The following is a 26,215-nucleotide window of genomic DNA, read 5'->3' as shown; positions in this document are numbered from 1 at the left end:
TACAGCTCTTAGGCTGTTTTCCATATGTTTATTTACTTCATGAATTATTATTACTCTAAAAAATAAAAAGGATGATAACTATTAGAAGAATGAAGCCTAAGTGTCAGCTTTAGTGGCAAATTTATATTCATTCAGCATTTATAATATTTTAAAGTCTTTTTTATTCCTTCATGGGTAAATTATTCCTTGATTTCTATTTCTATCTTATCTTCTTCGAAAAGCTTACATGCATATACATTTCTGTCTTGTGATTGTGCCATGGCTCTCAATTATTATTATTATTATTATTATTATTATTATTATTATTATTATTATTATTATACTTACTGAATTGATGTAGAGGACCATTGGGCTGGGGTGGTGCATGGGGTATTTAGAGGTCTGACAGCCAGTTAGTGGAGTCTCTAGAATGTAGTGAGTGGAGTTGGATGTTGCTTTGCACTGTGGGTCCTGCAGGGTTATGTTGGCTTTACTTATACCTGTTGCCTGCAAGGAAATACCAACAAGTAAGATTTAGAACTAATTACAAACAGATAAGTGAGTGCAGCATCATCCTGCTTACATACGTCAAGCTTCTGAGCCAAAACTTCTTTCTACATTCCTCACATGGCTTACATGTAGAAAAGATAAGCGGGGCTTTCATTTCAACACAGACAAGGGCTTAAGGTTCAATCCAGTGGTCCAACGTGTAAAACCATTTATAAATAAAGAATACTCTGCTTCTTTGGCACATTTTTTAAGTGTGAGCAATGACTCTGAAGCAGATTGGTTGCCAGGCAGAGGATATGTGGTGCACCACAATCTTACTGGTTTTTACAAGAATTGACATCATGGAGTAACACACACACACACTCGCACATATTTCAGGAGTATTTACACAGCTTCCCATGTAAGAAAAAATATGTAGTCGTCCAACATGTCGATGAGTTGAAAAGTGCGTCATCTGCAACAGATGTAGCTTACTATAAAATCTCCACAATTCCAACAGTGACTTTCCGCATAATCGTCCAGCAGCAGTGCTCAACAGTAGCACTCATTTCTCATTTCACATTCCCGGATCTGTTGCATATCCTCATATGGGGTATACCTATGAAATCTGAACTAATTAACATTATGCTATGCTGCCATCCTGTAAAACAGGACAAAAACTGACAGGCACTTGTGCATTTGACAATCCATGAGGTGATCTTTGATTTTGCCGTCCACGTCATAATCCTCACACATCCTTATGATTCACTCACTGGGTGGTTCCTAAAATCAATTGTCCAACCATGTTGCATTTGGTTACATTTGCAGCATTTGGACGACTCCCAAATCCATTTCTCTCATTTATACAACAGGCTCTTGTTCAAGAGCTCAGCAGTGGCAATGCTGGGATTTGAACTCACAGCCTTCGAAACAGCAGCCCAACATCTTAAACACTGTGCTGCCACTGCCCCATGCTGATAAGCTCGCAGACACTCAAAAAATACATACTTTCTTATTAAGCAAGGTGACGCCTCCTGTCTTTGTTGAGAAAGATGTAGTTTCAACCTAGTTTAAAGATCTAGTTTTATCTGAAGATTTAAGTATTTTTTATCTTTAATAAGTATTATAACAGTTGCAGTGCAGCTTCTGGGACACAGTTGTAGTCATTTCAGACGGATATTTTGATATTTGTAATCATCCCACTGCTGTTTGGATTGAGCTTTAACGATGGCTGTACATGTGCTTACCTGCAGGCTTTCCTTGTCAATGCTGACCACCATCCTGCTCTCCTCACACTGCACGCTGAAAATTCCACTCAGAGCTCCACGCTGCTCCTCAGGACCGCGGTGTGACCACGTCGGCTCATCCAGAGTAGGTGGGAAAGGGAAGGGAGGATTCTGGTCCATCACCGAGGGAAGGAGGAAGGGCAGGTCAGGGCGGGTGTGATCGCGAGGATCGGTGTTTCGCAGGATAGAGAGTTCTGGGGGAAACATGCTCTCTAAAGGATTCACCACTTCTGCAAAGGACAGTGAGAACTCAGAGGTTAGAGTAGCTTTAAGTGTTTTATGACACATAATTTGATATGTTTTATCACTCACTTACTCACTGACTCATTCACTCGCTCACTCACTCGCACTCATTCACTCACACCCTCACTCATTCACCAACACCCTCAATTACACACTCTATCACTCACTCATACACTCATGTACTCACTCACTCACGCTCTCATACCCTCACACACTCCCTCACTCACTCCCTCCTTTCCTCCCTCACTCACTCAGTCACACATTCCCTCACTCACTCCCCAGCTCTCACTCTCTCCCTCATACCCACAAGCACTTTCTCACACCCTCCCTCACTCACTTTCTCCCTCACTCACTCATTCATTCATTCATTCATTCAGTCCCTCACTCACCCTCCCACTCACTTCCTCACTCACTTACTAATTCATATACAAGTTACAGCATACAGAAAAATCCCCTATTTAAACACATGCTTCAATGGAATATTTAAACAACAAATCTATTAATGTTATAAAAAAAGTCATACGGAAATCGTGCAGCATCTTAAATACTGCCTAGTTACGCTGTTACACATTTCCTTTTTTGTTTTAGAATTTTCAACATTTTGTTCACATCCAATATATTGATTTATTTTAAATTCCCAGATTTTCAATGTGGTCTCAGACTTCTCGATCTCACGGTACATACTCTCCATATAATCAATATATGTACCTGCTTCTCTAACACGCAGGTGGAAGATGTTGGCCACTGCAGTGTTGGTGTAGGAAGTCACGGGGCCGTAGTTGTTCTCCTCGGCCCACTGGATCAGAGCCTGAGCTCCTGCGGGCAGCTTCTGCTTCACCGCCTTAGATACCTGCATCAGTCTCTCAGTGCTATCATTCAAGCTAACGCTGTCTGATGTCTGTGGTGGAGAAAAAAAGGAAAGGCTATGACCTAAGGCTAAACTTCAATATGTTGTACTATGTATCCCCAGACTCGCTACTTAGAGTCTCAAAGGCTATAAACTAGCTGACTGACTTTCTAATGCAAGACAGAAAGGGAGTAGGGAATAAATAAAGAACAATGCACATTCCATAGCTTAAAGTTTTCCAGCTTGAAGCAACAGATGATAATTCACCTTTATTAAATGATTTATTAATCAAGGTCACGGCAGAGACACAAAGCAGGGATTACACCATGGATGGGACTCGAAGGTTAGCAAAGTTCCAAACTCATTTGTATCTATTAACTTTTAAGCTAGAGTGTTTAAAAATCTCTTTAATTAGCCATCTGTTTGATTACAGAGACAGCCCGCATTTGCTCCTGTTTGTCAAATTTGTTGGTAATTTGATAAAAAACGTTCGGGTGTAAACCCCAATTCCCACGCTCATTTTCTCACACCCTGCACCAGTCTGCCCACAGTAGTAGAGCTTGGAGTTTATGAGGATATCGTATCACATGCATAGTTGGCATTCTGCTCGTGTCCAGGAACACAGTGGCCAGTTCACACAGGCTTATACATACAGCGTGGAATGGCTAAGCCTGCTACTGTACAGATCCGTGCTGACATCCCCAGTGCCGTACTGAACTGATACAGCCACTTGTGCTATCAGGTTCAGCTTAGTGATGGTGCAGGATATACTCTCTATACACTATAGTGTAGGATATACACTCAAGCTGCTAGCAGGACAGAGCACATTTTTCAATACTTCTGCATCTGCAAATCTGCAAACGTGCGAACGGATAATGTCATGGGGGTCTGCCAACATACACACACTGGGAATGTGTGTGCTAAAAGGCAGTGTAGTATGTTGCTGATCAGAATTAGAACTATAAAGAAAGGCTTATACTGCATTGTAACGAGGATGGATGGAAGAAACAAAGATGAACTCATTTGTTTTCACTGACTGATTTGTGGGGAGAATACTCTAAAATCTAAGCTGGATGGCCAAACATTGCCCATTCCTTGTGGCATATGTATTATAACCATGCTAGATTTTCTTTTTCCGAAATCACGCCTGGAGAATGTCATCATGAAACCTTGCCTTCTTGAAAGATTATTTTCATGTTGCAAGATATCATTTCATGTTAATCACTTCTCAATTCCTTCTTTCGTTTCTAAACTCCAACACATGTTTTTTTCTGTTTCACCCACAACCATGAGAGAAACAAACTTTCACACACAACTGCATGCCCATTTATTAATATATTCATGGCAGTTGTCTTACTCCAGGGGGGCACAGTGGTTTAGTGGTTAGCATGTTTGCCTCATATCTCCAGAGATCCAGTGTGCAGAGTCTGCATGCTCTACCCATGCTTCGAGGGCTCCCAACCCTGGCTGATTAGCATCTCTAAATTGTCTGTAATGAACAAATAGGAGCGCAAGTGTGTGTGTTATTGTGCCCTGTGATGACCTGGCAACCTGTCTAGGGTGTCCCCCACTCTGTGCCGCACATCCCCTGGGATAGACTCCAGGTTACTTATGACCCTGTGTAGGATATACGGTACAGAAAATGTATGTAGGTATGTATGTATGGATGTATGGATGGATGGATGGATAGACAGTCTTACTCATCACTGAGGTTCATCACTACTATAAAGACATTAGAAATGATCATTAACATAGTGCCAGTAACTAAACCAAACAGAAACCTTTGGAAAGAAAACTTAAAAATCATATATTTTACCTTAATCCAAACATCTGTGTATGTCTAACCTGGTCCATTACAGTAATTCCACACACAAAGCAGTCATGTTCACAATGTTCCTGAGTGTATTAATCTCTCAGACAGCTTCAAAGGTCCCATAATTCTTAGGAATGGCAAACAAGGCCCAGCCAGCACAATAAAAACTACAGTTAAGGCTTCAGCCAGATAAGAAAGAGATTTCAAGAGAAATCGGCAAAGGATTTCACAGCACGTGCCCCTGCACCTGTCACGATCCGTCTTTCTATCAGACTGTCCACAATCTGTCTGCGTCCTCCACAAAGACGAGAGGCAGCTCTGTCAGACGTCAGGACAGGTTTACAGATTTGACGCCTGTCAGTGTTGCCTTGGTCCAAACATGTCATGAATCTCCATCGAGCAGTCAGAAGGAAACGAGGAACTCTAGTCAGGATGTCTGCTAGTCAGATGGAGAGCTGAAGTTCTTACACACATCGGATTACCATTAGTGCTGAAGAAAAGTGGATAATAATGCTAATGGTAAATATGTTTCGTGAATACAACATGGAAAAAATGGAAAGCACATTTTCCTCCCTTGCTGCAAAGGTAGTTATTTAGCTAACATGCGTTTAAAGTTGCTTCTTTATTTTTGCCCTGCAATCAACAAACCTCATCTCATGCAAAATCGTTTCCATAAACATAAACAAATTTCTATATACCACTGTTAATTTATATGTTCTATCCATCCATCCATCTTCTGTATTGATTATCCTACACAGGATCACACTGAGCCAGGTGTTTAACCCAGGGGACGTGGTGCACAAGACAGGGGACACCCTGGATGGGAAACCATCACAGGACACAAACACACACACACTCACACAACCATTCACAACACTACGGACAATTTAGAGATGCCAATCATTCTACATTCAGTCTTAGAACTCGGAAGGAAACCAGGGTACCTGAAGGAAACCCCTGAAGCACAGGGAGAGCATGCAAACTTCACACACACAGGGCAGAGAAAGGAATCAAACCCCCAATCCTAAAGGTACAATAAATCTGATAAACACTTAAACCACTTAAATATATTACTAGCAATATAACTCATATTTAATTTTATCCTCATTCATTATCTCCAGTAACTGTCTGATCCTTAGTCGAGTCACAGTGAATGTAAAATTTACTATCACAGTGTGAAGACATACTCTGGATGGGACACCAGTCCTTTGTTCATGTTTATTGATTAGAGGTAGTCAGGCTGTGTCCTAAACCACCTCAGCAAGTATGTGTGACATGACTAAAGAACTAGATGTGGCTTGATACCAGAATTAATTCTAACAGCTCAGACATGAAAACTAAGCAAGCAAATCTCAGACCTAATATGTTTGGCTGATAAAATACATTTGGGAATTTTGGATTTGATTGTGCATAAACATGCTTACATACCACTATGTGCAGTTTGCCAATTATATTGTGGGCCTTGATCACCCAGTTCACAGACTTCTCGCATTTGAGGAGCAAGACAATGTCACGGTGCAGAGGGGTTTCTGGTTCCACTGGCTTCAAATCCACCATCACATCCACCTGCAGCGCACTTCTCAGAGAGAGAGAGAGACAGAGAGGACGAGAGATTGAGAAAGTGCAACAGAAAAATGTTTTCAAGATCTCCGTCTGGCCAACTGATTAAAACTATGGCCATTTTCCCAGAAAAAGCAGGACATATGCACAACACACCACTTGACGCAATACTATTAGTCAATCTTGGCAACATCTCCCAGCGTTTTCTGAGTCACTGATGTGTAATCAGAGCAGCAGGAGGACAGATTCATCTAGTACACTAACTAAAGTTTCATAAAGATATCAACACTGCTTCAGTTCAGACTTTTTCGCACATAACAGTAATGAAATGAACTCTTTATAGCGGGTTCAGGCGAGTTTGAAAATCACATCAAATCAACTTTGTTTAAAAGCAGACACCAATCCACAGAGCTAAAGTACTGTAGGTTAAGGGTCTTGTCTGGAAAAAAAAAATGGATCTTTGTCATAATCTTCCAGATACTTAACACAACACAGGATAGCAAACTTATACTGCAAAAAGAAATCTTTTGCAAATGAAAATATCTTGAATAAACATATCTAGTCAAGATTCAAGAAGCTTTATTGTAGTATAGCTTTATAGTATTTCCAAAGTTACAATAAAGCAAACCAAGATTATTACTAATTCTTTGCATTTTTATTAATTATTTCCAAGCTTGAAATAGTCTTGGTCTATTGGCAGATAATTTTGCTCTTAATAAGAGTTTATTTACAAGAAGAAGCATCACTATCAAACAATTTCATAGTTTAAGATTTACATTAACAGAAACCCTCATCCAGAAAAACTTCTCATACAACTAAGCAATTGAGGGTTAACAGCCTTGCCCAGAGGCCCAACAGTGGCAGCTTGATGTACCTGGGATTTAAACTCACAACCTTCCAACACCTTGACCAATAAACTACCACTTCCCAATAGGGAAAATGTCAATAAATAAGTTTAATAATCTTATATTTTGCTAGTTGTAATCTTAGCATAAAAATACTACATAAATCTGACAATATTCAAGATATTTTCATTTGACGGCATTCTCTACAGAATGAAGCATTTCCAAGCTTTGACACCTCATCTCCCACACCCTCACCTGCTGGAGCTCGGGGCCTGCAGCTCGATGATGTGGACCTCTTGAGGGACATCTGGACCAGAGAGGACACAGCCTGTGGATGCCTGAGGCTGGATATAACTCCCCAGGTAGTTCAGAGACAGGAATTTGTTGTCGATTTTGCAGGTTTCAGAAAATACAGGATCTGAAAGTTTGTACACATATGAAAGTTTCAAATAAGAACATGACAAAAGTAGTATATAAAAGTGTCAAACGCTGGATTTTATACATAAAAAATGAATTGATTTAGTTGGAAATGCTGTAGTAGTGGTAATAATAATAATAATAATAATAATAATAATAATAATAATAAATCAAAAGGTACTTTACAAAAAATATGAAGAAAAATAGACAATAAAATAAATCAAAACAGAGTATGTATAGGGATAAAATATGATATATAATATAAATCAATTAATTAAAAAAAACAAATAAATCATATATAATTTTGTATATTTATATTCATATATTTATTTATATTTAAGTCATCTTACTCAAATAAAGAATCAGAGGGACGATAAATTGTAAAAGATGCTAATCTTTTCATGTTATCCATGTAATAAGTGGCAATTATGATATTAATAATACAACAACACAATTAATAAATTAGTCTATAGGTTTTTAACAAAAATCTCAATAGATTTACAGAATCAGAAATAGTTTACTGACTATATATATATTCAACAACCAAGTCTTTAATCTATTCAAAAACATTTAGAGAACCTTCTAATACCTTCTAGAACACCATACCAGAGTTTTGGGACAATGAGTACACTCAGCACACAGAGTGATAAATGTAATACACACTGCTGTTCTGTCACAACCTTCTTAAAGGACAGACATGTGGGTTGTATATTTGGGATTGAATACTGAAGCTATTGAAGCTAATTTAAAATGATTGCTTACATAAAATTAACTCCAGTCTCCTGCCTAAGTCCACCCGACATAGACGATTACTGAAGGAATGTTTGGTGTGCAAAGTCTGGCCTGATCAATTTGATGCATTTGGACTAAATGGAAACTTGCGTAATTTTCTTTTCTTGGCTGGCGTGCTCTTTTAATTCTCTCTCTTTTGTCACATGTGGAACTGCTTGCAGGCTATTTCTCATATTTAAGTGCTTATTTTTCCTCTAGTCATGATAGGTATAAAATGTTTTTCATCACAAAAACAGAATAGTTAATCAAGTTAACCAAGACCATCCAGCTAGGATGAGTGGATGAGTAAATGATGAGAGTATAAGATGGAATGATGGAAAGTAAATGTGTGAGAGAGAGAGAGAGAGAGAGAGAGAGAGAGAGACAGAGAGACAGAGAGAAAGGAAGATAAAGTGAGGCTCTAATCCCTGAGAGACTGTGAAAGACACTAGAAAGACAATAAGAGACGCTTAGAGATACTGAGACTCAGATCCCGTCCTTATTTGGACAGCCAGCTTTTGGTCAGTGCACAAAGATAGCATATATTAACTAAAAGGTTGGCACCTCTCTCCCTCCTCTGGCTCTTCCTGCCTCTTTGAGGTGCCTGGACTTTGTAAAAAACAGATCGGAAACATGTTCCGCTCTCACGCTGAGCTACAAAGGGACCAGTAGGACTTTCGAGACAGAGCTCTCCTGTAGCGATAAACACCGCGTCTATAATCACAGCCAGAACCTTTAATAAAATGACACGAGTGTTTTACCGGACTAAATGAAGCCACTCAAGTGCATCAGAAGTCACAAGCATGCCACTATTCTGGCTTGAAAATCTCACAATTGAAACTCCTCATCCAAGTTACCTGAGCTAAATCTGAAAGTTGGCCGGATTTAACAAGCAAGTGTTAGCAGTTGAGCCAAGATCATTAGCTCAAAGCTAATACTATAAATAATAATTTGAAAAAGTGGCATATTGTGGTTCAGTAAGCCAGAGTATTTGGAGCTCTTGAGAGCTTCTAGACGATGCTATGGTCAGTGAGAAGGTCCTCGGTCTGTCATCAACCTGTTTTATGTCAGTTGTGTCAGGAAAATAATTAACTCTAAGCACACAATATTATCCATGTCAAGAAAAGTACAATATTTCTCATGTCTGCTCACATGGTGTACTTTATTTTGTTCACTGAAAAAGGGGTACTGAGTGGGTTTGAATTGGCAAATTTCCAAATTAGAAGACTTTAAGCTTTCTTGCTTAAAAGATTATAGGTGTGTATCTTCAGCTGGTTTTAACAGCATACAGATGACATTTAGATGACATTTTGTCAGAAAACATGGCCTAAAGGTGGTTATTTCAAAGGGGTGTGGCCTGTTATCTAGGTGACCACAGCACCTACCACCTGAGTACAAAAAAAATAGTTCAGATAGATCAAATTATATTATATTCTTTAATCAGATTTTGCCTAGCTTTGTCCAGAATGTTGGTTAGAAACAGAGGATGTGAGAAATACAGGACATGTTGTGCACTCTCGCATGTTCTTTTTCTTTTTCTTTCCATCACCACATATCCTTCAGACAGCTTAGTTGAATTCATCTAAACAGTTTCGTTTGAGAAACAGCCAATTTTCCTTCTGTGGCTAATGTCATCAGGCAAGCAGCTAACTCTGGCTGGGAGCTTAATTTTGTGTTAGTTCATTAGACGAGAAGTGAAGAATTTCCTGGTAGTGAATTTGGACAGTGTGGTTTCCTTTTTCCTTTTCTTATCCCCTCTATTTTTCTTTTACACATTCACTTGAAAATTTTCCACTACTTACACCAATGTCTCTCTCTCTCTCTCTCTCTCTCTCTCTCTCCCTCTATAATTTGGGCAGATCTGGCAGAACACACTGTCCAGCAGTGTAAGAGTATTCAGTACCTCACTCGCTCGCTCACTCTCTCTCTCACTCTAACTGCAGTAAAGTAAAAAGCTAACTGCAAGACAGACAAAAATGAAAGAGAATCAAGCAACCTTGTACGCTTGCCAGTGTTGATCAGAGAGACCTGCCTGAGGCTCACTGGGAGCTACTTTATTACTCTCGGGCCCAGTTATTACACACACCGTCAATGGCTGCCATTGAGAACAAATTAGCAGGCGTGCTGCTTTGATTGGGGTTTAGTAGGCCATGTCGTGTGCCGGGAAACTGTGGACTTTTATGACTAGGCGTATTAATCTCTTCAGACAGCTGCAAGAACGTTTACACACACATACACACCTTCTCCCACTTTGATGTGGATGTCGTGGGTCATCTTGAGCTCGGTAAAGGAGGTGACGGCGCGGTACAGGCGTTTAGCCCAGGACAGCAGGTGCTCATTTCCATGTGGTAATGTCTCTGTGCGCACCTCACAACTAAGGGACATATTTACATCCTCGAACTGCACACCAGATCCATCTGACACCTAAGAGAAAAAAAATAAACAGGGATTAGGTGTGTTCACCTCCATCATTTCCTCTTGCCTTCATTTCATTGTTAGAGAATAGGAGAGTATTTAGGGCAGTTACTCTGTACTGGTTAAATACGACATGACTAAACATTTAATAAATAATGCAATCACAGAGATTATTTAATAATCTAAATAAAAAACTATGCACAGTTAGGTTTAAGACAAAAATGATATAAATAACAACAAATATTAGTAGTAATAGTACTTGTATTAGTGTTATTTGTAGCTGTAATAGTACCAGAGTATCCACCTGCACTCACCTGTCTACACTCTCAGCTCATTAATGCTACTGCTCTGATATCTGACTCACTTTGCGTAGTCTTTCCTCACTTGTTAGTATATTACTGATCAGAAGGTCAGGGGTTTAAGCCCCAGCACTGACAAGTTGTCACTGTGGGGCTCTTGAGCAAAGCCTTTAACCCTCTCTGCTCCAGGAATGCCATATCATGGCTGACCCTGTGCTCTGAGCCTTACTTTTTGGAAAAAGGAACACAAACTTCACTGCTGTGTTATTTATTAAAAGATTAGCCTTCAGACCTCTGACCTTTTGGGCACCTTAGAAGTACTTAACAAAATATATCAACATATGTGTGGTTTTTTTTGGGGTTTTTTTTATTTATTTATTTATTTATTTATTTATTAATTAATTAATTAATTATTTTTTTATTTTATTTATTTATTTTATTTATTTTCTATTCCCATCTCTTTTATTTATTTACTTTTAAATACTGTTGCTCTTATTATGTTATTATTATACTGTTTTTGATCTTTGTCACTTTATGATTCTTATGTATGTTAAAATCAATAAACAAATAATTGAAAAAAAAAAAAAAAAAAGTTTAGCCTTCATTTTATTTCATTTACCAAAAAAACATTGTGATTTACTAGTGACATTTATACCTAAATCATAAATAAATCACTATCTGAATTTCTCCATCGGTAAAAAGTGTAACATCATGATTTCAATGTTGTGCACACTGCATGCTGGTTTATAGTTCTTTCTTTTTTTCAAGCTCTTGCAATTTACCTCCACCTCTTCTGTAAAACCATGAACATGGAAACATTTCAAGCTTGATTTCCGGTGCTTGTCATCAGTATGAACTAGTGTTCAGTCTTTAAGAAGACATCAATTCATGTTTTGTGTTTCATGCGTTTCAATGAATACTGTATATCATGTCACAAAAATTTTGAGAAGTGGCATGAATGGTGTGAGAACAGGACATTCAGAGAGATTTTCAATTCATACAAGGATTTCTCACACAGCTAAAATATTGATTTGTTTCCATTAGAATAAAAAAAAATGCTTAAACAGCAAGTCATTTTTCAATATCAGGTATGATTATGACAGTGCACTATGTGCAAGAGACAGAGGGCAGCTCTTGGCGGTGATGGGAGCCCTGATTTACAACATAGACAGTGCTTGGTTTTATTGGACTTGTGGAGCATGATTTTCAGACATCTCTAGAAACAAAGAATTCTTTGTTGATAAAGATATGTCCATAAAATGGACACTGCGTCGATGTGCACATCCCGTTTTATGGCAAATGAAATTTCAGCCTGTAAAATTCAGAGGCTTTGAGCAATAAAGGAACATGAGGAAAAGACAAAGGAAAAAAAAAATACTAAATTTACTACCGGCATTCCTAAATTAAATCTTCCACTGCCAGCAAACATCATTCACACTGACTTCTGATAGGTATTTGAAAGCCTCTCCTAACGTGCCTCTCCGTATTTTCACACATTTATTCAATAAGGCATCCATTTTCTGGAGTTTATATAACAGCTAGAACAGCTGGCACGCAAATGAGTTGATAGGCATGTGATCAAAAAGGATTACATTCACTACCTGATTTAATCACAGCCGAGTTTAACACTCACTGAACGTTATAGCCATGTGAGCTCAGAACCTGATCACTGATCCATTCTTCTGGAAGAACGTACGAAATGTATACACACAGTTGAATTGAGCATAAGACAGAAACTATATAGATAATATCGTATATAAGAAGTAATAGTACTTGTATGCTCACATAGAAGATGTTCCCATCTGCGATCAGTTAACTAGCGACACTTTTGGTAGTCGAGGCATGACTCTTTCCAGTTCCTTCAAACTGACTTTCCTTCAATAGTGGAATGAACTTCCAAGTTTAATCCAGACAGCAGAATCAGTCACGTCTTCAAAATACAGCTAAAGACCCGCCTTTTCTGTGAACACTTAACTAACCCTTAACTTGGGCCCACTCCAAAAAAATAAAATAAAAATAAATCAGCTCTTACAGTGCATACATAACCTACAGCTCTACCTACAGTACATTCACCATGACCTACAGTTCCACCTGTACTCACCATGACCTACAGCTCCACCTGCACTCCCCATGACCTACAGCTCCACCTGCACTCACCATGACCTACAGCTCCACCTGCACTCACCATGACCTACAGCTCCACCTGCACCCACCTGTCTACACTCTCAGCTCATTACTGGGCTTATAAAGGGCTTTGGGATCAGGCTTACATTGTGTGATCTTTCCTCACTTGTTAGTTTCCTCCCTTGCAACCACTGGATTCTTGGAGCAGTGGTGGTTCAACAGTTAAGGCTCTGGGTTTACAGATCAGAAGGTTTAGGCTCAAGTTGGAACTGTGGGGCTCTTAAGCAAGGCCCTTAACCTTCTCCATAAGCTGGGACATGGGAAGAAAAAGAAATTCCCTGTGCTGTTATGTATATGGGCCATTTTTACTGTATTTAACAGCTTTCTTTAGATTATTGTTTTCTTACCTTGAGTATACTCTGCTCTGCACGTTGCTCTGTCTGATCTTGATAATAATAATGACAGTACTATTAATAGCTGTCACTAACTGACCTGTGCCCTTGTGCATGTGTGTGAATGAGCTGCGCCAATCAGGTCAGGGACACAGATCCTGTAGCTCCATCTGTCCCACACATGTGCTGAACAGCTTTGCGGTCCTATTTGCACCACACTTTCACATTAATGACGGTTAACAGTATCATAAATATGGTACAAATGTGACACAGACCATGCACAATTCTCTTTTATCCTAACCAGACCATTAAATATGAAAGACACAAACAAAAGGCAAAAACAAAAAAACTGTTGCGTGTTTTATTGCCTATTTTACTTAAAGGGTCCTGCACACTTTTTTTGTTCATGTTGCTCTTTTAAAATATTTTATCTTACTATTTATTTGTTTCTTGTTCAATTCTATTATATCCTGTCTTATGGCTTTGTGATTGTGAAGCACCTCTGTGTATGAACTGTGCTATACAAATAAATTTGCTTTGTCCGACTTAGTTTAGGATAGTTATTTAAAGCAGTTTGCTTGCAGAGAAGGAATTTTAAAATGATACTTTTGAAATGTTTAGAAACCTAGATTCTTCTTTAGATATATAGACTGTGTGAGAAAAGCACTATATAAATAGCAAGAATAATAATTATACTATGGTTAGACTGGGAAGAAAAATATAGGTAGTATTAGCTGTTTGTGTGTGTGTGTGTGTGTGTGTGTGTGTGATTCCCTTAGACTTCAGACTGGCCTCAACACATATGCTCCATTTCATAGACATAAACATTCACATGTGCTGAAAAACCCACTGTAGAGACCACACTACCATACACACCGCTTGGAAAACCCGGAGTTATTCCATCTCTGTGCTTGTTTTCCCTGCTCCTCTCTGCCTGCCTATGACGTTTCAGCAACTGCCTCCATGCTGGCAAGCTCAATTAAAGCCTTATATAAGACCATGAGCCTGCTAGCAAAGCCTTCTTACTCCTTCACTGAAACCCAGAGTCTGCTCTGACCTGAGCTGAAGGTCTGTGTGATAGCATAGAAGCTGAAAGTGAGAGAGAGCGGCTTTGAGAGAGTGAGAGCGAGCGAGAGTGGAACATCTGCCTGACCTCTGGAAGGCTCCCTGCTATCCTCGCCAGGGACGATAAATTTTGAAAAAGAAGAATTAAAATAAAGGAAGAGAAAAGCATGGTGGATGGCGAAGAATTCAGGTCTATGTCTCATGTTATTTTTAGTGGTCTACTACAGCTGGAGAGTGAGGAGTGTGAGGCCCATACATTTACTACTCACAAAAAAAAAAAAAAAAATGGGAGGGAAGAAAAAATAAAATAGAAAAGGTCTTCAAAAATCATCTGACAAGTCTCACTGAGCACAGCAGAGATTATCGATTTAATTGCAGGAATAAGGGCTGTTATTAGTCTCAAGGCATTAGACAGAACTGCCTGAGACGTTAAATCATCTCCAGGTTTCGAGGTGCATTTCAAACCTCGGGAATTCTTAATAGCAATCGCAACAATATGAAAGCACTGAAGACTACTCTGAAGCTCAGAAAGAACATTTCTCCTCCCCAGAACCCCTCCTCACCCTCAAACCCACACGAACGCCATGCCAGTTTATAGATGGGCAGCCTGGCAGGCCAAATACCACCACACAATCCTGTGAGTAATGTCTAGTAATGCTGATTTTACGAGCATGAAAAAGCCTGAAAGATGGATGCCAGTCACTGGCTTTAACAACAACGATGAAGTCATGTGGCCAAGCTAATTAAATGTAGAATGCGTTTCAACAGGATTTTACAGTCGAGGCACAGAGGAAACCGAACTGATTGCCAAGCATGCCGGGCCAGTAAACAATACTTTAACCGCTGATTTAAGTGTCAAGACAACAAGTGGGTCTACATGTTGGACATATAGCATCAATATCTTCACAAATACAACAACAAAAGAACAAATGTTATAAGAAATTAAGCAGGCCATCAGAATTCGCCACCAGAATTCGACAGGTTTCACTGGTCTAATCAAACTAATAGATTATTTGAGCCTGGTTTACTATCTGTGCAGAGTTTCGCATGGTCTCCATATATCTGTGAATGAATGAGTGATCGAATGCTCTATAAGCTTATGATGTGTGAAATAATCAAGTTTGCAAGTGATTTACAATTCTACGAGATCAAAACGTGCAGGGAAAGCAGTCAGATCTTCCGTCAGTCAAAGCAGAACACCTGCACAACTAACACATCTGTGAGTGATGTGTGGTAACTCATTTGACTGAGGTTAGCTATGTCATTAAAGCTGCACCTCCTCTTTATTGTGCACAATTAGTGGTGCGGGTTTTAACACCCGTCTTTCTCCATAGGAGGTAACTACCTGAGGCTATAAAAGCTACAATGATCCCTTTTTTCCTGCCTCAAATTCGCACTCACTCCACAACGTTCACATAAGGTTGCAACCCAGTGAACTTTATTTCACTTTATGTCCCTTTTACAAACTTGCCCATAACTGATCCAGTTCCTGAAGAGCTGTAAACAAACACTAAATCAAGAACAGAAGAATGCAGTTGTAGGATGTGTGACTGAAATGGAATACCATTTCAGTTTTAAGACACTGAGAAAAACTGAATATTTGCAAACACTGCAGAAAATTTTTAACGCCTTCGTTTTTTTGAAGCGTACTTGTGAATTCTGACGGTCTCCATTGGAGCATGGAGTCTAGCATCTCTCTGCTAGATTATGCTGTTGCATAAATCAAACTGTTTGTCCCTTATCTGGCAGTAAACAGTTCCAGACAACAGCTTAGAGCTGGGATAGCTCTACACTCTGAGCTAACGTCCAGTGCTCGCTCTCTGGGGCCTCTGACTCACGGCTAACGTCTGCAGAGGTGAGCGGAGCGGAAACTTCGCATCATCCTGCTAGCTGGCCTCGTACAAGACGTTACCTTCAGCCTCGTCCAGACAGGAATGATCAAACCTAGCAAAGCCAGTGTGCAATCGTGCCACGCAGGCCAGGCAAAGAGGTGTATTTTGATGTGTTTGTGCTGATGGAACGAATACAGCTGACATCTGGCAGTTCCACATCGAGCTCCAAGTATGAAATACGACCCTATGAAATATTACACCACGCCTTCAGAAAGGTACACTGCAGCTGTTCATTCTGCAGGGGTTCAGCATGAAGCTAAGGGTCACAGAGAGACACATTTCTCCAAACTGTTCCCTCAAACATTCAGAAAAGCAGCTAAAACAGCATGAAACTTCACCTGCATTCATAATGTCATCAAGATTCCCAAGAGTTTCTGGACCAACAGCCACAAAACAACCCCAAATCAATAGGTTTTACACTGGGGTTTAGGAACCTATGCAGAACGCATTATACATTTAGTTAATCCAAACAGTACGAAAAGTTGGACCTGGCAAAGTCCAAAATTTAGTGTTTGGAGTTCACAAAAATACACATTTACACTTGAGCACTATGAGGAAAGATTTGCAGACGCACGGGATTTAGGATACTCCCACTGGATCTAAATCTTAGTGTATAAGACAGAAAACATCCATGCGTTTTTTTCCCCAGCTCTTCCAGTTCAACATCGAGTGAGTAGAGTGTCTTACTGCAGAAAAAACAACAAAAAATCTGGGACTGGGAAACCTACATACTCCACACCTTTAAAAGCACATATTTCTCAGGGGTCTCCTGGACTCTGCCTATCAGCATCTATATATTACTGCCATATGTGCAGGATAAGTGGAGACGCCAGGCCAAATGGTTTATATCAATTATCGCCAAGCAGTAATCTCAAGAAAGCACGAACGTCTTGCTAAGATGATAATGTGCTTTAAACCAGATGTAAAGGTTTCGAGCTGTGACAAACATTCCCCAACAAGCTGGAGAGACAAATGGTGTGAATATATTTGTGCGTGATTTATTCTGCTCACTTCACTAAAAAGGCTAATGAAATCACTGGCACGGACTCAGGCAACGGCTTACAGAGTAGTAAACAACACCATCTATGTGCGAGCACCACAAAAGGACAAACATCCATTGCAAAACTGATATTGGCACCACTATGGTTTCAATTAACTGTGTCCCCTGAGCAAAACAAATCAAGCACACAGTTACTTGGCAAGCATAAAAAGAGAAACACATCAATCAGCCAAATGTTGCTCCATGAAACCACGCCAAAGACGTCATTTTCATCAAACGTTTTAAACAGCAACGCCGTATAACATAACATCAAATAAACATATAATAAACCAACTCAGGTCTATATTCAGCTCTCAGAAACCCTCTGCATATCTCATTTAACCTGGATGATATTCATTTCGGTACAATTTCTATGTCTACGCCTCTATCCCAACAGACAGGATATTCTGTGAAGCGTGTTTTACAGTGAGGTCTGCATTTTCCAGCTTTTCTTCTAGAGGCAAGAAGCTCACTTGTGGTGGCCAACACCAACATTGTGCTCACCAGTCCTGTACGGACTCCAGGCCGCCTGTCTGTGACTCTGGGCCTCTGTGGGCTCAAACCTTTAAATGAGGACTGGTAGAGATTAGCCAGATGTTTAAACAAAAAAAAAGCCACCCTGCTAAAGAACAACAGGAGGTCTCCAGGGGCATCTGAAAGGGAGTATGGTGTTAATCCTTAACAACCAGACATTTTCAACAAGCAACTGCATAAGTCATAAACGCTAAACGTTCCCTCTGCCTCACTTTGAAATTTTAGATCACCAGCAAGCTTAATAGCTTATTTGTTTTTTTTGTTTTTTTTTATATCAAGGACAGTCATAAAAAGCATTTCATTACATCACGTGTTTGAAAGAATGAATTTGAATTTGCTAGACAAGTGTGTCCAAGTCCTTCGTCAGTACAGAACTGAACAGGAAACAGTTTGTGTACTGTGTGCATGTTGAGTGCATGGAAGAGAAATAGCTGAATAAATGAAGGGATATTCGGTGGAAACTTCTAGATATCCTCTTTTAGAAGTGTACTAATGTATGAGATCACTATCCTGGCTGATCACATGCTAAAGCAGAAGCTTGGTGAGGTATCTGTGCGTGTGTGTGTCTTCACAAAGGTGATGTCATCTTCACATTCTAGAGTATAAACTCATTCCAAGATCTCAGGAAGTCCAGAGGCAAGAGAAGAATAAAGCCAAGCACTGACACACCAGGAGAAGATAAGTTGTTTCTTATTATACGTTTAGAAGGAATCCCCAAGTTAGTAAAGCCTTATGGGAAATACCTCCACCAACAACAAGCTGATGGATCACGTGAACCAAAATAAAAAAACAAACAAAAAAAAAACTTGTTCACAAAACTAGAGCTGTACCACTGTTGGGTCACTAAAACGATCACATGATAGACTTATTTAAGCATTACTGAGCAGACAACTAATGCTCGCTCTTTTCCTCCAACTGTCAAAACAATTCCGACTGCCAAAACACACAGATCAGGTACACTCAATGCGCGCGTGTAACCACATTCATCCAGGAATACGATATTGAGCCAGGGCATTGTGCATGTGAATGTATCCGTGTAATTACCGAGAAGCCCTCGGGCTGGAAATGGAAACATTTCTTAGTACCACCGAACCTCAGGAAATGGGATATAACAGAAATACAATTGGAACACGCCCTGCTTCGCTGTAGTTAGAGCTGATTTGTATCGGCCATGACGCAGCAAATCGCAGCGTGTTTGAAATAGAAATACTATTTACATTTAAAACGACATAATCCTTTTAATTCGTATAGGGATTTTAATAACAGACGTTGCCACAAGGCAGCATTACAGAAATATAGATGCAGAATTAGATCGCTAATGAGCAAGCCAGTGGTAGAGGAAGAAAAAAAACTAGGCTAAAATGGGAACCCAATCCCTTTTGGTGACACTGAGTAGTGTGATTATAGGTAATTACTATTCTATAAATGTGGAATATAAAAGCGAAACCGTTTTGAAAAGATGTTCAGTATGAGCATATTGTGAATAAGGGTCCTGGGATGACTACAGGACAATCTTTATGATTACAGCTGCAGGTCTTAGGTACACATCTGGTACAAATTAGAATCCGAATCCAGATGAAGTTCTCTCCCTCTCTGCCAAAGCAGATCACTGGTCCACATATTTGATTTGGACCAGGTTTTATGCCGGATGCCCTTCCTGACGTGAGCATCCCATTTTTATCCTGGCTTGTAGAAATACACCCCACAAATTCATATGCCTCAAATATACACAGTCAGCTGGACAATGTCGCCGTCGATCCTCTCTATAGGTCCATCATCCAGATGGTGGAAATTTGCGTCATCTATTAAGATGCTTCTTAGCATGCAAGAATAAAGTGGTGGAAAGATCCTGACTTTTTCTGTTAGATTTATGTTTGACCTCTTCTCACCTCTGTCCAGTGGTCATTAGTGAAGATATCTGCAAGGTATTCCTGCATATTGCATAAGTTTGCATGCGTGTGCATCGGTTCCAGTTTTCCAAGCAAGTTGAACTTCGTCCATTAAAGAGGCGGCTGAGCAGAGCACATTGCCACATATGGAAATAATACAAACTCCCAATGCTACATTCTTGAGCAATGCTATGGTGTAATGCTAAGGTGCATCAGAAAATGATTATTGCACACAACCTGCCAGCTACATGAAAGCTTTTGCCAGCATCCATCAGGAATAAAAAGGACATAAAGCAAGATTAATTTTTTCTCTTGGGTAATAGGAAAGCTAAGACCTGTGGTCAGTCTATTTACATTTCAAGCTTTCCATCCAGAGACAGCTGCTTTATTGACTGTGTGTGTTTGGTTATTCAAAGGATATTTGTCTTAAAATTACCAAAACGCTTTTTAGTAGCCGCTCAATCAGGAAAGAAACTGGCCATGATGTCATTTTGGACAGAGGAATACAGAATTAAGTTAAAAGGATCATTGGAATATACTGATAAAAACCCAGGATGGCTGATCTCTCAGACATATCTACGCTTATCCATAATTATCTGAACGTGGTTTCTTTAGATGAAGACAGAAGCGAGATGTGATCTTTCAATTCAGGTTGTGAAAGTGTTTAGGCTGTCTGTAATGGAAATCTCAGTGGCACGCCAAGCTAGCAAAAAAACACAATGCAATGCAATTTGGGGTGTTTCTCCTTAAACGTTCTTTAAAAGTAGCACCACTGTGATTCTTTCCAGCTGTGAGGTGTGAGGTAGCAAAAAAAAAAAATAGAAATCAGCACGACGAAGGGAAATGGAATGTAACCGTGGCTAACAAATTAAACCTCAGCACCGAGCCGAGCTAACTTCCACAACGCGGTCTGAGTATTAAGCATCCGTCACCAAGTGCCGAGTGAAGTTATCCTCCGCAGACTGTGGCAAATCAATACCAACCTGTCAGCGAGAGCCAGACGCAATCAGGTGAACAACAGGCATCTGTCTGAGATGGATGGTTACCTTGGCACGGTGTCATGTGTAGGTGCATGTGTATCTGTGTATTTGTCTGTGTGCGTTTTCCTCTCGAGACATGCACCTGAATGCAGCTTTGAGCGAGTGGAAAGATGGCTGGCAGGTGTTAGGGAATGTGTTTTGGGGGGGAAGACGGGCTTGCGTTAAAAGAGCCGAGTGTTCGACTCTGTTCGTGTGAATATTTATCGTGCAGGGGAAAAGATGGATATAGCGAACAAGCCAAGGAGATGACGACCTGAGAAAGAAAAAAAAAAGGAAAGGAAGGTGAATTTCAACTCACGTAGAAGATCCTTTTAATTCCAGGAGCCAGGTTGCTTGCATGGATCCTCCACTGGAATGGTTTGGGCGAGTTGAGCACAAAGACCAGCGGCTTTTGGTGCACGGATAGGGAGTGGATGGGATGCAGGTGTAAAGTCACCTAGAGACAAAGGAGATGAAAGAGTTAAATCAAAGTGCTGGACAGAAAGAAAGAACAGACACATGAAGAGAAGATGCATAACAGAGACAAAGAGGGGATTCAGAAAAGACAGGAAGAAGGCATGGGGTCTTAGATCTAAAGCACTGTTTGAGCTAGATTATTTTTATCCATGGATCTTCTGTAATATGATACTAAAGGGTTTCATTCATAAATATATCTGTGTAATTACTAAATTAACACATCATACCCAGCATCATGTGACACAATAATAATACAGTCATTTCTATTTCCAGGATTGCAGTAAGGGGGCTCTGTTTTCATATCAGATCATAATCAAATCTATCCTTGGTAACAACATAAATACCCCCCCCACACACACACACACACACAAATCCCTCAAACCAAATTAACATAAATGAGGCTTGCCTCTACTTTCTACTTGATTTCACATGTTTAGACAAGCAGGCTTACAGTGTTGACCATTCCCACGTAATTATCACTGATCTTTTCTGTTGCTTGTTCTTCTTTATCACAGATTTTTTTGTTGTTGTTGTTCTTTCTGTTTATGCAAACTCAATCCTGATATCGTCACAGTGACTGCCAGAGAGCAATGTTGTTTAAAAGACCGAAATAAAATGTGGGCTGCACTGGCGTTTGAACTTTCACACACACACACACACACACACACACAGGCTCTTTTGTTAGATAATGTTTTGAAAGAAACCCCTCCCACCACACGCTGCCGTTTTTCTGCTGAGCTCGCCGCTTTAGATCAGAGTGGTCTCAAACTCAAAGCAAAAGATCCAGAGACCAAACTAAGATGGTTGAAGAGCTGAAACCCAACACACTGGGATTTGCTTCTCATCATCACCCAAACACTCCTCACAACAAACCAGCTAAGATTAGTAGCAGCTCATGTGTTGATATCAGCTCCAGAGAAACAAACTTGGTAGATGGTTTGCTTTTTTTTCTTTTTGATATTTCTCTAAATAATGTTCTTAAAATGGGGCCATGTGTGGGAATCTTTAACCGAACATGGAGTTTCAAACTTGAACACCAAGAATCTGACCTCCTGAGCCTGACAAATATTTAAAAAAATTATGTTCAAACCCCTGAAATATTATGTCTGGCCTTAAACTCCACTCTAACTCCTCTCTGCCTAGACCCATGAAGACAGTCAGCTTCATAAACACACAAAACACATGTGTGGAAACCAGCGCAAAAGCCTTTTGAGTCTGGGAAAATAAATTAATGAAATGAAATGAATTAGATCAGTGATTTTCAACCACTGTGCCAAGTGAGAGATCGTCAGGTGTGTGGTGGGAAAAAATGGTTATTTAGTTACTACAAATAATTTGTGTCATTGCTGAAAGCCTGTACATGTAATGTAGTGACTGGCAGAGTAAAGGAAGTACTCCTTCACATCATGCAATAATGACCTTGTTAATTCATGGCAATAGAAACAGTACGCCTGTGTGAACACTGAGAAACAGGCAAGCTTAATAGTAAAAACCACAATGGTGAATGAGAGAGCCCAGGTTTCACAATGAGACAGTATAAAATTTTTGGTTGGTGGTGTGCCGTTTTTTTTCCATGTATAAATCATAAAAGGATGAAAAACACTGAATTAAATAACCCTCACAAATATGAGCTACATGCTACAAACAAAAACACATATACCGACAGCATATGAAAATACATCTGCCTGATATACTTTCAAAACAAACTGCAATCAAAAGACATTTATTTTTAGTTTTCTAACATCACAATTCATGCACAAAGAAATCTGTGTGTGTGCTGTCTCGCACAATTCATCCTGTAGATCTCCACCTCCACAGAGAACTCCTCCCCAGCACTCAATCATATCACTGATCGCATTTCCCTTTATTCACATGTATTTGTTTGGCCAAAGTGACTCACAAAAGAGGAAAAACACAATCCAAGCACAACAGTGAGATAAGTGCTGCTGAACTTACACCGCCTGAACTAACAAAAAAACAAATATAAGTCAGTTGTAGGAAGAATTGCAACACCGGGGTTAGAGGAAGTGGCAGTACTCAATAATCATATACACGTGAATGCTTATACACTCAAGGATCACTATTAGGGACACCTGTACATTCTAATCAGCCAATCATGTGGCAGTATAAACTCAATGCAGATCTGAGACAGCCATCAGAATGAGGAAAAAAATCTGATCTTAGTGATTTGATTGTTGGTGCCAGACAGTACCGCTGATCTCTAGAGATTTCCAAACATAACAGTCTCTAGAGTTTACTCAGAAAGATGTAATAAAAAAAAAGAAAAAAGAAAAGAAAGCAGCAGTTCTGTCGACAGAAACACTTCGTTTGTGAGAGGACAACAGGAAAAGGGCCAGACCGGCTTGAGCTGACAGAAAGGCTACAGTAACTCATATAATCAGTCTGTACCACTTGATGTGAGCAAAAAAAAGCAATTCAGAATGTTCACCATGTTAATTCCTGAGGTGGATGGGCTACAACAGCAGAAGAAAACATCAAGTTCCACTTCGGTCAGCCAGGAAGAGATAGCTAAGCTACAATGGGGACGGGATCACTAAACTGGACAGTTGAAGACCAGCAAAATGTAGCCTGGTCTTTTTCACCTCATCAACACCTTAATCCTTCACTGCTCACTTGTATTCTGTCTCCAGTGAAAGAAATGCTAAATGAGGGAATGTTAAAATATAAATGTTTCTGCAACCAAATATTTGTATTTTTGAAGCACCACAAACTGGAAACAGTTCTGAAGACACTGCTGGGGTATTTTAATACATAATCGTGTGTGTGTGTGTGTGTGTGTGTGTATGTGTGTGTGTGTGTGTGTGTGTGCAGAGAGTTGGGGGAAAGTGACTGTGTTAAGCAATATGCTAATGTAAATACCGCAAAAAAATCATAACACAGAAAGAGAGAGAAAGAGTGCGGGGGGGCAGCGAGAGAGACAGACAGAGAAAGAAAGAGAGAGAGAGAGAGAGAGGCCTTCGAAGAGGAACAAATGGAACAAATTACTGAGTGCTTATCACAGGGAGAGTTTGGCAGAATACACACACACACACACAAGCAGGCCTCCCTTAGCACTTTGCTCCTTTCTTTTTTTCACTTGATGACTTTTTCCTCTCGTCTCCTCTTGTCATAAGTGGAAAATGTGTGATAAGCACATGATGTCGGTAAACCTCCTATAGAGGATCTGCTCCGGGAATACAAAAAAACAACCGTGACTCACACATCTGACCTCAGCTCATAGAGAAAGGGGAGAAATAGAACCACAAGTGGCAAAGAATGTGGAATGAGTACAATGAAATGGAATGAGAGAAAGGAGAGGGTGAGCTATGTATGACCTGCACACATCCAACACAACATGCATACATTCTGCTCAATTATGTACAAATTATACTCTTCTGTTTCTCAAAGGAACAAATCAAAAATCCTTCAAAATTTGAAGATGCAGTCACTTTTCTAAAAACACAGTAGACAGCCAGACAGCCAGGCGAACAGTTAGAGAGATGAGAAAAGACAGACAAACTGACAGGCGGATAAAGGGGACAGACTGACAGACATACAAGCAGACAAACAAATAAACACACAAACGGAAAAGCAGACAAAGCGGCGGACAAAGAGATTTTAGACATTTAGTTAGACAAACAGACGGACTGACATACGGAGAGATGGACAGATATACAGATATCAAGCTTCTTGTATTGAAAGAGAAAGAGAGAGAGTGTTAAAAACAGAGGGAGAGGCCTAAGCAGAAACTTCCAGTTGGAAAACTCGGTATTAATGATTACTCAGTATGAGTCAGAAACAGTGACAAACGCACACTCAGTACTGATGGACCGATCCAGCTGGAAGGTGAGAAGCAAATTACTACACACACACACAAACGCGCACACACACACACACACACACACACACATCTACTTAACACTTTCCTGATGGCTAGAGTCACAGATGAGCTCGCACCAGGGCAATTAACTCGATCCATCAGCATAACACACTCTCAGAGGAGAGCTTAATGACGGGGGCCTGATCCCCGTGTCATAGTCATGATATGGCTGATCTCATCCTCCTATACGGATTACTGAGGGTAAACGCCATTCCACCCAACAGGCTACATGCTCACATTTACTCTCTCCTCTCTCTCCCTCATCCTCTTTAACTCTTTAAACTCATCGCTCATTACTCAGTTAATCATCTTAAAGCATATTGAATTATTCTGATATTACAGCAAAACTAATATGAAAGGTATGTAGTTATGACAGCGAGGAATGTAAATGTGGACCAGGCGGCGGCTCTTGGGAGGTCAAGGGATTAACTTTCTCTCTCGCGCTTTTCCTTTCAGTCTCTCACACACACACACACACATACAAAAGCTGAAAGAGGAGTCCTGATCTGGGAAGAAAGTAGAAGTCTTGACTAGACCTGACGCTGGGTTCAGATATTGAATGTAAATAGAAACAATACTGTGCAGTGACGTGAAATAGTGCCACAGAAAGCTACAGATCAAGATGATGAATGAATTTTGCTATGGCAAATTAGCGAAGTCTACTGTAGCTTAAGTTTGAATAGAAGCTCCCGAAGAAGCAGAAGAAGAAGAAGAAGAAGAAGCAGAAGAAGAAGAAGGGATGACTTTTTCAAATTATATGCCTGCTGTGGAAAACAGGACAGAAAAGTGGACTAAATAAGATTTAAGTTGTGGGGTCATGCTTAATTTGCAGAGGTTGCTGAGGTATTTTAACCATGAGCTGAATAATACAGCAGGTGCTTCTAAAGAACTAAAACATTTGGAGAGATTTTATATACTAAAAAGGGAACATGCGGCCTAT

The 26,215-nt window shown here is 39.9% G+C and overlaps 1 protein-coding gene across 3 annotated transcripts in view; it reads right to left on the bottom strand.

Annotated features, from left to right (window-relative positions):
- The window catches only part of tgfbr3 (transforming growth factor, beta receptor III), a 102,590-nt gene that overhangs the window by 24,842 nt on the left and 51,533 nt on the right, over positions 1 to 26,215 (bottom strand). For all 3 annotated transcript variants that reach the window (XM_058402437.1, XM_058402436.1, XM_058402438.1), the window contains 7 exons: positions 21,238 to 21,375; positions 10,491 to 10,674; positions 7,318 to 7,480; positions 6,086 to 6,233; positions 2,706 to 2,895; positions 1,716 to 1,984; positions 328 to 486 (listed from right to left, as the gene is read on the bottom strand). In XM_058402437.1, coding sequence (XP_058258420.1) covers positions 328 to 486; positions 1,716 to 1,984; positions 2,706 to 2,895; positions 6,086 to 6,233; positions 7,318 to 7,480; positions 10,491 to 10,674; positions 21,238 to 21,375 — 1,251 coding nt within the window. The remainder of the gene's footprint in view (positions 1 to 327; positions 487 to 1,715; positions 1,985 to 2,705; positions 2,896 to 6,085; positions 6,234 to 7,317; positions 7,481 to 10,490; positions 10,675 to 21,237; positions 21,376 to 26,215) is intronic.

The sequence above is a fragment of the Hemibagrus wyckioides genome, linkage group LG11, assembly GCF_019097595.1.
Source record: "Hemibagrus wyckioides isolate EC202008001 linkage group LG11, SWU_Hwy_1.0, whole genome shotgun sequence".
NCBI classification, from domain to species: Eukaryota; Metazoa; Chordata; class Actinopteri; order Siluriformes; family Bagridae; genus Hemibagrus; species Hemibagrus wyckioides.
The sequence above is the reverse complement of the archived record's forward strand: the minus strand, read 5'-3'. Positions and strand labels throughout refer to the sequence as shown.